The sequence below is a fragment of the Mchenga conophoros genome, linkage group LG2 (assembly GCF_057382185.1).
Source record: "Mchenga conophoros isolate Kocher_MC1m ecotype Shallow Benthic linkage group LG2, M_conophoros_male_GT1.1, whole genome shotgun sequence".
Lineage (NCBI taxonomy): Eukaryota > Metazoa > Chordata > Actinopteri > Cichliformes > Cichlidae > Mchenga > Mchenga conophoros.
The window spans coordinates 22678147-22691035 of record NC_140527.1 but is presented as its reverse complement, the minus strand read 5'-3'; the positions used below and the strand labels follow the sequence as shown (position 1 = coordinate 22691035).

Below are 12889 nucleotides of genomic sequence, written 5' to 3'. Positions count from 1 at the left end.
GGAAGGGGAGGGAAGCTTAATAAAAACCTTAGGGGTAACATAGATGTGAGATCAGAATCAACTGAGAGCAGGAGTATATGCATCTATATCTCAGAAGATTGCAACTTCTCGTCCTTCTTGGAATGTTTCTCAGCTTCTCCTAAGACAAGAGCATCTTTCACTCAAGTGCTTGGGTTGGAGTGATGATCCTCTCACATGATGTTCAGGATTTCTCTGCTGCTTTTTTTCAGATTTGTTTTTAAGGAGAGTTTGAAAATTGTCATGCTCACCTCCACTCTGGTCTTCTGTCTGTATCGCAGCTCGCCAGGCAGTGAAAAACACACCCAAGCGTCTGCCCAGTGTGACTTTACGGTCTCCCCTGGGTGCCAGCCCGCCAAACCTGGATTCTCAGACTGACTCTTCAGTGCCCACTCCACCCATGGATACAGGAGCCGGTGTCTCTGAAGATACAACCACCACCCACTCAGTTGTAAGAACACTTAGTTTGCCATATATACTTGTTTAGCTCACAGGATAGAAGAATGATGGTGAAGGGAAATGAGTTTATAAGAGTCCCAGTTTTCTGTTAAGAGATAAATTTCAGCCAAGCTCACAGCAACATAAACCATTTTTCACTGCAGTGAATATGGAGACGTCTACAGTAACATTAAACATGAGTATATTCGGCCCCAGGGGTTATAGTTTTTGCCTCATTACAAGTCAGAGGAATAAGATCATCTCGCTCCGTCTCAATGACTTCTCTGCTGTCTGTCAGGCTCAGGGGGTAGGAGTGTTTCTGCCAGCAGCAGACCCTCCAGGACCTGGGCCCAAAGATGGTGGACTCGCTGTTCTAGTCGATGACTCGCCACAGAAAAGGCTCCTAGCCCAGAAGGCCACACCGCCACCCTCACCTCTACTGTCAGAACTGCTGAAAAAAGGCAACCTCATCTCAGCCAGCCCTCGCCTGGTGAGAGGCAACTTAGCATGGCTCATAACATCCAGAAACGATGTGATTACAATGAAAGCCTTTGTGCGAGTCTTGCTCAAAGGCTTTAGACTCAGTTCTGTAAAATACCTGAAAACCAGCAATGTGTGAAAACAAATCATTTAAATGCATCTGTAAAGTGCAAATCGATTTGGAGTATTTTTAAATTCCTGGCTAAGCCACTGAGTTTTGATACCTATTCTAATACTAACATTCAAAGAATGAAAGTAGGACTTGATCCACTCAGTGGGCAATAAAGCCTTATTGTGATATTCTAACATCAGTATTCTTTTAAATCTTCTTTTATGCTCTGATATTTTTTATTAAACCTCACTTTGGTGTTTTTGTTGTTGTGTTTTTTCTGATGTCAGGTTGCAGAGGGCGACTCCACTGGAAGCCTAACTAATGGCGTACAGACTGCTACGGCAGCCACTGCCTTACCACCTGGCCATGACATCATCACAGGTAAACACACCTAACTAAGTTTCACATTACACAGGAGCTACTTTCTTTACAGCTTGCCTGGTTGCTGTCCTGGGAAATGATTGCATTCATGGGGCTCCTAAAAATGTCCTGATTTTAAAAAGCAGGTTAAACAAAACCTAACTGGGCATCGTGACTCCTGGTTACTTGTAATTAAGATAGACAGAGCATGTTCAAAGTAACACTAAATGTCTTGGGGGTGTCTGGGGGAACGTTTTTGCTTGTCTCTCCTCCTCCTTTTTTTCCTGTTTTTCTACAGTCTGTTTCTAAATAAAGTCACACGTCCGCGTTGTTGCATTTTAGTCATTGTTTCCTGGTTCAAAGAGGGAGATACGGGTCTTAACTTTGCAGTAAGATTCTTGTTGCATGCTTGTGTTCTTATTTCGTCACCTGCACGGCTTTACAGAGGGGGAAGCGGAGGCTGCAGTGAAGGCAGAGCTCGGTGAGGACACGGGATTAGTAGAAGAAGACCTCGTGGCTGTGTCTTACATTGGTGATGAACTGGACCTGGAGACAGTGGGAGACATCATTGCCATCATTGAAGAGAAGGTACGTACTGTGTAGGGGCTGCATTCGTTTGAGATTAATATGACCAGGAGCAGAGTTTATTTTGTAGGTTTAATATCAAGTATTTTAGTCGTTGATTAAGGCAATGACACTAAAAACAAACTAATACAAAGAAAATATGATTTAGAAAATATTTAGTGTTAATTGGAAAACAAAGAATGAAATTTTCCATATTTTATGTTCCCATTGTCAGACTTGGACTAAACATTTAGCTAAGAGTGGCCCTGAAGAATCTCTAGAGCAGAACAAGGACTGCCTGTAGATGGCACAACTACACTGAGGATTGTCACAGCAGCAACCTGAACAGACTGCCTACAGGAGAGCACTAGACAGGAAGTACTGACAATCGCTCGTTAACAGCAACTGAATTTTCACAATAAGAAAAAGGGGATTTTTTCCAGTAGTATATTGGTTTCTTTATTCCTTTGGATGGGGGGAAAAAATGTAAAATCTCAAAATTCACTTGGCCCACCCAACCCCTAGAGCCGGTGCCAAACATAAAGTCTGCGGCCAGGCAAAGACTCCAGTCCGGCCCACTGGACAGCTTTGGAAAATGTGAAGGAGGGCGTAAATTAAAGAGGCCTTTCACACTGCACCAAAGTACTTAAGTAATAGCTTAGCAATTAAATAAGAGAAAAGTTCCTGTGTTTTCACTGTAGAGGTTTCTGTGGTTTTTAGTGGTTCCACAGTTAAAACATATTTTCTGTGACTTAACAAAAACTTTGCCAGAACTTTCTGGAATTTTACACATTTTTTTCTTACAATTTAAACCCAAAGAGTCGCGTTAATACATTTTTCTCATTTGCTACATCAGCGTTTCTTTAAGACATGCTGTTGAAATTGCACTTCCTTTTCAAATATTAAGACATCTCAGAAAGGTGAGTTTCACAGCTGTCTCAAGATCAAAGTAGGCTGGATGTGGCCCATGATGTAACGATCACAACCATAGTGTGGTCAATGAACTCCTACCAGTATGAGAGCCATACTGGAAGGAGCCTAGTGATCCCAGTAAGGTCACATGTGTCTGACAGGTCAGGAGGAAGAGGCCACAGTTATCGCTGGTGGTTTCGGTAGGTTGGGGTTTAGCTTAAGAACTCCTCTTGTTTTTTTTGTTTGTTTGTTGTTTTTTAATTGGAGACACTTCATTGCTGCTCTGACAGTCAGCAGGTCTAATACCCGCTCTTTCACTAACCTGGCTCCCCATGTAAAGTTCATGTGTGGGGAAACACTGAAACAACATAATGGTTTATCTTTTTGATCATCATCCCAGGACGATGACCCTGTGGCTTTGGATGCAGCTGCGGTGGAAGCAGCTCTCTCTCTGTGCGAAGAGGCCGTGTCAGAAGGTCACACCCTACCTGGCCCCTGGGAGACCCAAGAGCTGAAAGCTTCAGAGCCCACACCCACCATCCAAGAGTCAGCCCCCCCACAGACACCTCAGGATATGGTCGCAACATTAGCCCCGACACCTGCCAGCCAGGAGACACAAAACCAGCCAGATACTAACAGGGAAGAACCGCTTAAGGGAAACTATGAAGGACCTGAGGTGACGGGAAGTGATGTCACTTCTTCTGTCACCTCTGATGATGGTGTAGCAGCAAGTGAAGTCGCAGAGGAGGGGCCCGTGGTCAAAGAAGTCACTGAAGCTACAGTGAAGAGTGAAGGAGAGGAGTGGAGTCAGCCTGAGCCCAACCCACCTTGCTTAGGTGCGTGGATTACACACCGATCTATACCCACAGTGGAAATGCTCACACATTTCTGTTTTCTCATTGTCTCCTCGTTTCTGTCCCACAGACTCTGAGGACAGCTCTGTGTCCGGGAAAGAGTCCAAGGTAACACATTTAAGGCTACGTACATGTGTGGACGGCATATGATAACAAGAATAACCGTTATTTTACTCTGTGTGCTTGAATCCAGGAGGTGAAGGAGGAGGAGGCAGGGAGCGAGGGCGACCCCGAAGAAGCGATGGAGCTGAAGGACGAGTGTGGAGAGGGGGAGGGTCCATATTTATCTGAGGTGGATCGGGCAGCAAGTGAGAGTGAGGATGGATACGGCCCGCCCTCCCAGCGCTACACTGCTGATTCACTGGCCAGCAGCCCGGCCTCTTCTTCCCAGCTGTAAGTGTCCAGGTGCTTATTCTTCCAGAAAGGGCGTAGGCAAAAATATTCACCCTGTCCCTGGTTTTACCAGTAATAGTAAAACCAGGAGTCTGTTTCTCCTGAAATAACCCCTGCTATTCTTCTTAACAAAAATATTAGGGGAAATCTTTCTTTGAAAATGGATCAAACTTAGCTGACTTTTGTCATTTTCATTGGGCTAACAGTCTAACAGTATATGCTTTTGTTTTTTTTGCTTTTCTCTCCCACTCTGCTCCGACTGCCTCTCTCTTCTTTCCTGCGTCAGCTCTACATGTGGCGAAGACCAGGAGGCGGTCCAGGCGCAGAAGATCTGGAAGAAAGCCATTATGCTGGTGTGGAGAGCTGCAGCCAATCACAGGTAGAGCTTTGTACCAGAGCTCAACAATAAATTGTTCAAGTCTTGTTTTTTTTGGTCAGTAAGTTCAAATCAATTTCATTTGATTTATTTATTTTTGTCTTATTATTGTGAGTTTCATCAATTTCCAGCTTTTTGTATCGAGCTGGTGTGACTGAATGAGTAACTACATTGTTGGACATGCTGCAGCGCGTTTGCATGAAACCATTTGACTTTTTCCAGTCAGTTAAAGAAGTTAGAGACTCGCTTGAATCCTACAGATTAACCCGGGTCACGTTGTTGAGAGGAAACAGGTGTTTTACTTTTGCTAATATTGTGTTTCTCAGGTACGCCAGCGTCTTCCTACAGCCTGTGTCAGATGACATCGCTCCAGGTTACCACAGCATTGTACACAGGTCAGACCGCACACACACACCCTTCATTTTTGAAACAAGCTCAGCTAAAAATCGTTGCAGCCTAACTGTTCAACTAAAGTACCAAAACAAACTAACTGCTGCTGCTTTCTTGCTGCAGACCCATGGACCTGTCCGCCATAAAGAAGAACATCGAGTCCGGTGTTATCCGTACCACCGCTGAGTTCCAGCGCGACATCATGCTGATGTTTCAGAATGCCGTCATGTACAACTCGTCGGACCACGACGTGTACCACATGGCGCTGGAGATGCAGCGCGACGTCCTGGAGCACGTCCAGCAGTTCCTGGCCACCCAGCTCATCATGCAGACCTCAGAGAGCGCCATCTCTGCCAAGAGCCTCCGAGGCAGGGAGGGAAATCGTAAACCAGGAGAGCCAGCCGAGAAGGTGGGTTGAGCAGCAGACAAGTCTGATTGTGATGAAGCAGAGTTCTTTATTAAAAGCAAAAGAAAGTTTCCACACATGCCAGTGCTGATGTTTTGTAACTACACTGTAAACTCTTGCCTCTCTCCAACACTGAGTGCTGTGACTCCTGTTAGATCGGTGCAATAAATGTTCTTCCAGGTATTTAGAGTTTTATGATGCCTGCAAAGCTACTGCGAACAGTCCCTCTGCCCGCCTCCAAGAGAAGGTGGAGAAATCTAATCTAAGTTTAATGCATTTTAATTATTTACAGGAAGTGCACAGTCCCAGAACTGGCTGTTTCTTGTAAACCACAGATAGCACTTCCAGTTTATGGAGTCATAAAGTTTTTTTTTTATTAAGGGCATTTTATATTGGTGTAGATAAATGTGTTTGGTATATCAGGACCATAATTTCAGTGTGCCATCATGCTGCGGTTGGCAGTCATTTCAAAACTGGATGAAAATACACGCTTATGTGGAAGAAACATAAATAGTGGATTCATTAAATGTTTTTGACGTGTCAGTTATGCTCTGTGAAATGTCACAGACAGACATGCTGTTTTATTTACTGTCAGCATATGAAACCTGAGGAAGCTGTGGGTTCAGCACACATTTCAGTGACCATGCAGTCAGTGTAGTTCTGATTTATGTCACATACAATATGACAAATGGACTAGTTTTCTAAAAGAACTTATTGAAGAATTGACCTCGATACACCTCACCCTGTCTCCACATTACGATCCCAGAGTGATGCTACTGTACTGTGTCAGTGTGGTGTGAAGTACCAGAAACCAGTGGTGTGATTAGGACACAAGGAGTTAAGAGTGCCAATGTATTAAAGGGTCGGCACTGATGTGCATCATACAAGTTAGGCATGCTCACTTTGTTACACAGCACTGTCACTTCTAATTGCTGTAAGTGCACTTTCTTAATCTTGACTTCCCAGCTGCTTCACATCCTGCATGCTGGCTGCACCGGTGCTGTCTCTCTAGTCTATCTCTGACCCTCTGCTCTGTTTCCTGTTTCTCTCTCTGCATCTCCTACTGTGTGTGTGTGTGTGTGTGTGTGTGTGTGTGTGTGTGTGTGTGTGTTATTTTCTCCCATACATTGCATATAAAAAATGGATGTAACTTCATCCTAGCTAACCTTTTTCTTCCACTCTTGTTCTCAAATATGGAGTCATTGTGGAAGTGCCTTAAACATTAATTTCTTCTTATCGCCAGCAGGGGGTGACAAAAGGTTGTCTGTGGAAAAATGACACTTCAGCTCCTTTGATCTATTACCTCAGTAAACACTTTTCTGATGACTGTCTTAATAAAACATGAGGTTCATTTTATGAAGAGTGAAAAACAGGATAAAGCTGTAGCGTGGCACGCAGCGTCCCTGAATGTGTCAGTCAGATCCAATCCTCGCTCGTCATGTTTGGTTTCAAAATAATAAAATGACGCCGTAAAAGCTCCGCTTGAGGCTTTACAACTGGGCTTTGCATTCACAGTTGTCACAGTGGCTACATCCATCTTTTATCTGCACCCTGCTTTCTCCTGTTTGAACGCTTGAGTGTGTGTCTAATAGGATATGGTGGAAATTTGAAACATTCAGACAACACATTTTGGGAAGATGTCATGTTTTCTTGGAAAGTCCACACTTAAAGATACATTTTGCAGAATATATTTAACAAATATTTCTACAGATGTAGTAAACTTTTAGTGTTTTGTTTAACTGCTACACAGCAAAGTCCAACTTCTCCGTTTTAGAACTTTAACAAGTTGTGCAAACTGTGGTGCGGTGCTTGTGAGAGGTCCTCACACCTCTGCGTTGCTTCTGTTTGTGCCTGCTTGTGTACGCTCTTCATCTCCATGAGTCTTAATATTTCCAGACTGCATTCAGAGACTGTGTGTGTGTGTGTCTTGATGTTGTGTAGAAATGTGCGTTTGTGTATGTGCAGCTCTGAAGTCAACAGGACCCCCATCTCCTGAGCGTGTCTCTGTGTTTGACGCAGACTTGTATGACACTTGCTTTCTCACGCCTGTGTGTGCTTTCTCTCTCTTTCTCACTCCGATGTTTGTCCTCCTACAGGACAGTGTCCCAATGGCCTCTCCTGCTTTCCTTCTCTCTCTTTTTGTAAGTATTCAGGTTCTCGCTCAAGTTTCACCAGAGTCAGGCCAAGCTCCGTACACGCTTGTCTCAAAGCTAACATGTACACACATACACAGTGTTACACACTGCACACACCTGTCTGTACCTCTGATCTTTCTCTTTATTTCTACTGAAGCGGCTTTGGAGGACAGTAAGGATTCAAGACGCCATGAAGGTCATTAAAGGTGGACTAATACGACCAGTCAGAAAATAAAAACTATATAGATTGATAGGAGCAAAAGTCAGCTTGCAAACTATATTACAAACCTAAACTGGCCAATTTTAGTTGAACTCACTCGCACTTCAGACTGGTGGGAAATACTCAATAAAATAAAAAACAAATATAAAATCAAATGTTAAATGTAAAATAACCAAGCAACATCCTGTGGCTCTCACAAATAAATGGGGAAAGAGACACAACCTTCAGTTCTTTTAAGAGCCACTTGAGACTGGCTTTAAAAGTGAGTCAATCCTCATTGACTCCCATGTTAAAATAACCAACTCTACATCAGATAATCAGATATCACTTTTCAGCCCAATAGAAAAAAATATTTTTGGTGTCTCTGATATAATATTTACCCTGTCTGAAAGACCGTGTTTAAGTAAAAGTGGGTGTGGACTCTTTGATAGACAGCCAGTTGCCAGCAGAGACAACTGTAGCAGCTCGGTCTCTGTTAGGCCTCAGCATGGATAATTCAAGTCATCTGCATTTATAGTGTTGGTGCCTTTTAGAGTCTTTTAATTTAATTATCCATAAAATTGGCTTCAGTTTTTAACATAGTATTTATAAGTAGGTATTTCTGTGATGCAGTTTTATGGGAGCAGCTTTAGTTTTAGCTTGTAACTTGGCGCACTGCCCTCAGGATGGTTATTCTTTTTTTGTGTATTTTTATTGGCTGATAAGTTAAGATTTAAAAAGAGATTGGAGAAACGCCCTACAGCCATGAGTGTGAATGTTACATAGTTTGTCCAACAGAGGGCATGCTTCAACCACCCTGTTAGCATAGCACCACAAACACAACAACTGGCTGATTTAGACGAGTAAAAACATACAACACATAGCAAATGTGAGGAAATTGTTTGGGTTTTATGTGTCAAAAAATGCTGATATAAGAATATCAGATTGCTTCATAGTGGTTGTTTGTAAACAAGTGGTTAATGTAAAATGACCATCTTTTATATACAGCATGTTGAAATAACCATTCCTCATAGTGGCGATCCAATCTAATCGGTCAGGTTTTCCAAGACTTATGACGGCAGATTCAAAGAGATTGTTGCTCTAAACCACTGAGCTATTAAAGTGGTGTCAACTACTCAGCAGTGTAGAAGTGATTAAATGCAGAAGAGATGGGCCGTGAGCCTACGCCCATCCTGTGCTCTATAGATGTGCCATACAGATGATATAGAAATGAAAGACTTCTTCCTCTACCTTGCAGTTTCTCTCTCTCTCTCCCACTCACAGTCTCTCACTCACACTCTCTCACTCACACACACACACACACACACACACACAAACACAAACAGACACTCTCATATACTGTCTGTATCACCCTCATAAACGTTTACATTTTTGTTTGCACCAAAGATTTTTCCCATCCCGCACTCACACTCACACTCTCTCTCTCACTCTCTCACACACACACACACACACACACACACACACACACACACAGGTAACTTTCATCACCCAAGCTTCCGTCGACCTTCGGTTAATGCCAGTTTCCTGTGTTTTTCCGTTAATGTGCGTTAGCATCTCTGCATGTTCCAGTTTCTTTTCTCCTTGTTTTCTTTTTATTTTGCTCATGATTATTTTCTGTTCATCATTTGGGGAACGATGCCTTCCAGGGTGGATTGTGCTGTTTTTGTACGGAGCTCAATGACACAAGGAGGCCTGCCACAGGGCCTGCCTGACCTTTGACCTGTACACCTTTACGTTAAGCGTGCTCTTTCTCTCTCTCCACGTTTCTTTGTGTCTCTGCTGCAGGATGGAGGCACTAGGGGGCGGCGGAGTGCCATGGAGGCCGACCTCAAGATGAAGAAGTAGTGCAAGAGGGGGCTGAGAGCCGCTCTTCGAATCTTGCAGCTGATTGCTTTCTGGTCACTTTGGTCGTTTTCTGAAGAGGACTGTGCCGTCTCCATGTGCCTGGTTTTTGTGTGCACACACACACACACCTATACTAAGGGCCATAAGTGTGTGTGTGTCTGAGAGAGCTGTACAGTGTTTTCTTCGCTCCCATTCATGGGGCGCCATGGGATGTTGCACCAATTTTCCCAAGAATAATTTCACCAGCACGGGTAGCGGGGGTCATAATTTGCCCCTGCTGCAACACAAGGTCTTTGTGGATAGAGAACAATACTTTCACCAGCAACAGTTTGTTTGGGATCAGATGGGAACGGGCCAGATGAGTTCTACTTGGCAGATTTGATCACTTTGAGTCGTGCATACGTCCGGCACCCGATTATGCTCAGCCCCTTTGGGCTGAACAGACGTCAACAACGAAGATGGCCACATGAGCAACCATGATGTATAGTTCCACAAATTCAAAGCGAGTCTTCTAGTTCTGCATGTTGGGCTGACACCACCCCGAGCAAAGAAATCTGTTAGTTTGATCACTGCTAAAGCATAATGGTAAAATAAGAGTTACTTAAAATATTTCATAAAATAGATTTCTGATCTTCTTTTTGGTTGCAAAATTGTGGTTTGTGTCTTCTATTAATAGTAATTTAATTAATTTGATTCAATCTATTGGCCATTGTCTACCAGTGCATGTTTCAGCCCATTAAACTGCAGATCCTTCACTTTTCTACTGATCGTACTTCTGAGTACAATTGATAATAAGGGTAATTATATAAATATAGATAAAATTCAGCCACAGGTTAAACTCAGTGTAACACTTTCAGCACTGAGCAGGGCTGCCACTGATGTTTGGCAACAAGCTCTTAACCTGAGGTATCAACAGCACCAAAAAAAGGCTTTCAAAACATTACCCGGCTCTACAAAATATTTAATTAGGTTGACCTCAAATGTCAAAGCCCTTCTTTTACAAGGAAATATACACTAAGGCCCAAAGTTGCCCTTGAAGCAGCTTTAAATACCAGTGGTTTGACAAAACAGTTGTTTTTTAATGGGCTTTAACAGATTGTTGCTGAATCATTGCCACTTATTACTTAGGATGTAGGCTGTGCATAGAGCACAGGAAAGATTTTTGTAATGCGTGTCAAGGAGTGAAGTTTTGTACTGGAAAAGGTTCATGTAGTTGTGTTTGGGTAGCTGATACATTTGTGTAAATTTGTTAATAAAGATTTGATCTAAACGTGTAAGGGATCAGTTTGGGATTTAAGCAGCATTTCACTTTGAATTTGAGTAATGATTAACTTGACAAGGGGAATTCATTCTGTGGGAACAGTTTCCTGGTAACTGCATTTTGTGCCCTCAGGCTTATTGTAATCAGGAACGGGATTATTTACAGTTTCTATTACCTGTAAATGGGTCTGTAATTATGATGGTATCACAGGGTCTGTGTGATCCCAGTGTTCAAAAGAAACATGCAAACACAGCACTGAAGTTGTGCAAAAAGTTTATTTTGCATTCTGTATATTAAGAGGCATCTTTCAGGAATGAGGCCTGCCCAATCCTGTACTGACACACTTCCAGTGTACACATCTTTACATTCAAATACTGGTGCAAAAATACTGTCACCAACTACAGAATAGAGGAAAGCGAAAAATAAATATAAAAAAGAAGAAAAATAGTGGGCCTCCTGTCAGACTTTCATACAGAAAAATAAATAACTCTCTTTAAAAACTACAGGAAGGCAATCAGGTTCCAGTGCATGGCAGACTACATGTAGCTGATGGTTAAAACCACACACGGGTAATGGTTTAGCGTCTCATCTTCACCCCTAGTTGAAGTCGTGAACAACAGGACTGGCAGAGGAGTAGAGCTTCCTCTTGACCAGCCGGTACTCTGGTCTCAGCTTCAAAACTTTGTTGCCATCGAAGATGTTCTTGAATGACGGCCAGCCGTCACTTTCTGCCTTGAAGACCACAGATAGCTCGAAAGTCGGTGTGACGCTGGAATCGGGGAAGATGCTCCCGATGTACTTCAGGCCATCTTTGCCATCGATGTAGAGCTTGATGGAGGCCCCCCGGAGCCCACAGGGCTCATCAGCAGAGGCACGCACCACATCCTGACTAATCCTGGTGGTCATGTGGCGAGGCAGCAGGAGCACCTGGCAGTTGAGGATGGAAGCCTTGGCCTCAGTGAGGCGACGCTCCATCTGCTGAGTCACAACCTGCTGGAAAAGCCGCTGTTCGTGCTCCAGACCGGCGTCCAGGTCAGCAACTGAATAAAGAGACAAAGCAGCGTCAGAATGAGAAACAAGTCACACCATCTCATTAGAGTTTAATATCCACGTCAAAGGGTCCCTCTTTTCTCTACACTAGCAACGTTGAGTGTCAGACCCTTGAATCAATTCACTTTAGACAGATTTTAAATCACGTGAAAGCTGCAATTAATATAGTACGTCACCAGAATAAAGGCTTTGCATCAGCAGCGAACAAGGAAGCGCTCTGAAAAGCTCAGCAAGTGATCAGCTGATCCAAAAGCTGAAGGGCTTGCATCAGACGAGTGTCCTGTGAACGAGCACTGCCAGTTCAATGCCCCATTGGTCTAGCGCGAAGGTTTAGTTACTTCCAACCGGTTCCATGGTTTACTTTGGACCATTGATATTTATTAAATAGCATTAGCTGTGTTTGAAGGCTCTGCCAGCCAGAGAGAGAGGAGTCCTTAGACTAGGAGCCCTTAAGGAAGAACCTTCGCCTTTTTTAAAAAACACTGGATAAAAGTATATAAAAAAAACAAAACACTAACTTTATGAACAACTTACAGGATGAAATGCTCTCGCTTTCTTCGTAGCTCTCGACGCTTCCCCGCCGGGATGAACTCATCTTTTGTCCTGTTGTCTTTAGCGGACAAAAGCACTTTCCTATCATCTCTACGACGTTTTCTTCCTCCGACAAGAGGTGTCCAAAGACCAGAGCCGAGCTATAGACCATCCTGATTCCTGTTTGTGAAGCACCGGTATCTCCTCCGAGCGTTTAGTCTGTGTCTTCTCCATGTATCGAGTTGGTTGAGCTGAGCGGCTGCTGTCTGTGAGCGCGGAGGTCTTATACCCGAGCTGTCAGTTGCGTCAGCTGAGCAATCGCACGTGTGGGCGGGGCTTGGTGGATTGAGCCAGAAATTTCCGGATCACGCAACGCACGAGGAGATTGCAGAAAGTTGGTGTAAAAGCTCAGTAGTTATGTGTAATATTTAGTTTTATTATTCTTTTTTTTTAATGGAGATATTTACTTATGTATCGTCCTACCTTGTAATATTTTGTGCCTTGTACACGTCTGTTGTTTTTAACTATATATATTTATGAAAGT

At 43.4% G+C, this 12889-nt stretch overlaps 2 protein-coding genes across 3 annotated transcripts in view; one reads left to right on the top strand and one right to left on the bottom strand.

Annotated features, from left to right (window-relative positions):
- brd8b (bromodomain containing 8b) overlaps positions 1–10780 on the top strand; it is a 15767-nt gene extending 4987 nt beyond the window's left edge. Inside the window, exons 8-19 of one of the 2 annotated variants that reach the window (XM_085288409.1) lie at positions 300–469; positions 755–946; positions 1336–1429; positions 1854–1996; positions 3285–3720; positions 3809–3846; positions 3932–4131; positions 4418–4510; positions 4834–4902; positions 5021–5306; positions 7400–7444; positions 9444–10780. In XM_085288409.1, the coding sequence (XP_085144535.1) occupies positions 300–469; positions 755–946; positions 1336–1429; positions 1854–1996; positions 3285–3720; positions 3809–3846; positions 3932–4131; positions 4418–4510; positions 4834–4902; positions 5021–5306; positions 7400–7444; positions 9444–9503 (1826 nt within the window). In that variant the 3' untranslated portion in view covers positions 9504–10780. The remainder of the gene's footprint in view (positions 1–299; positions 470–754; positions 947–1335; positions 1430–1853; positions 1997–3284; positions 3721–3808; positions 3847–3931; positions 4132–4417; positions 4511–4833; positions 4903–5020; positions 5307–7399; positions 7445–9443) is intronic. The other variant, XM_085288418.1, reaches the window with a different exon arrangement.
- A 240-nt stretch (positions 10781–11020) lies between these two features.
- LOC146581929 (DNA damage-inducible transcript 4-like protein) lies at positions 11021–12617 on the bottom strand. Its single transcript, XM_085288430.1, has 2 exons — positions 12349–12617; positions 11021–11804 (listed from the first exon to the last, which is right to left on the bottom strand). Exons 1-2 carry the CDS (start codon positions 12515–12517, stop codon positions 11362–11364), a joined length of 612 nt encoding a protein of 203 aa, XP_085144556.1. The 5' UTR covers positions 12518–12617; the 3' UTR covers positions 11021–11361.
- Between the last annotated feature and the right edge of the window lie 272 nt (positions 12618–12889).

Coding starts and splice junctions, on each gene's coding strand:
- LOC146581929 (XM_085288430.1), bottom strand. CDS start 12,517: ATGGTCTATAGCTCGGCTCTGGTCTTTGGACACCTCTTGTCGGAGGAA. Junction 11,805..12,348: donor AAGCGAGAGCATTTCATCCT/GTAAGTTGTTCA, acceptor CTCTTTATTCAG/TTGCTGACCTGGACGCCGGT.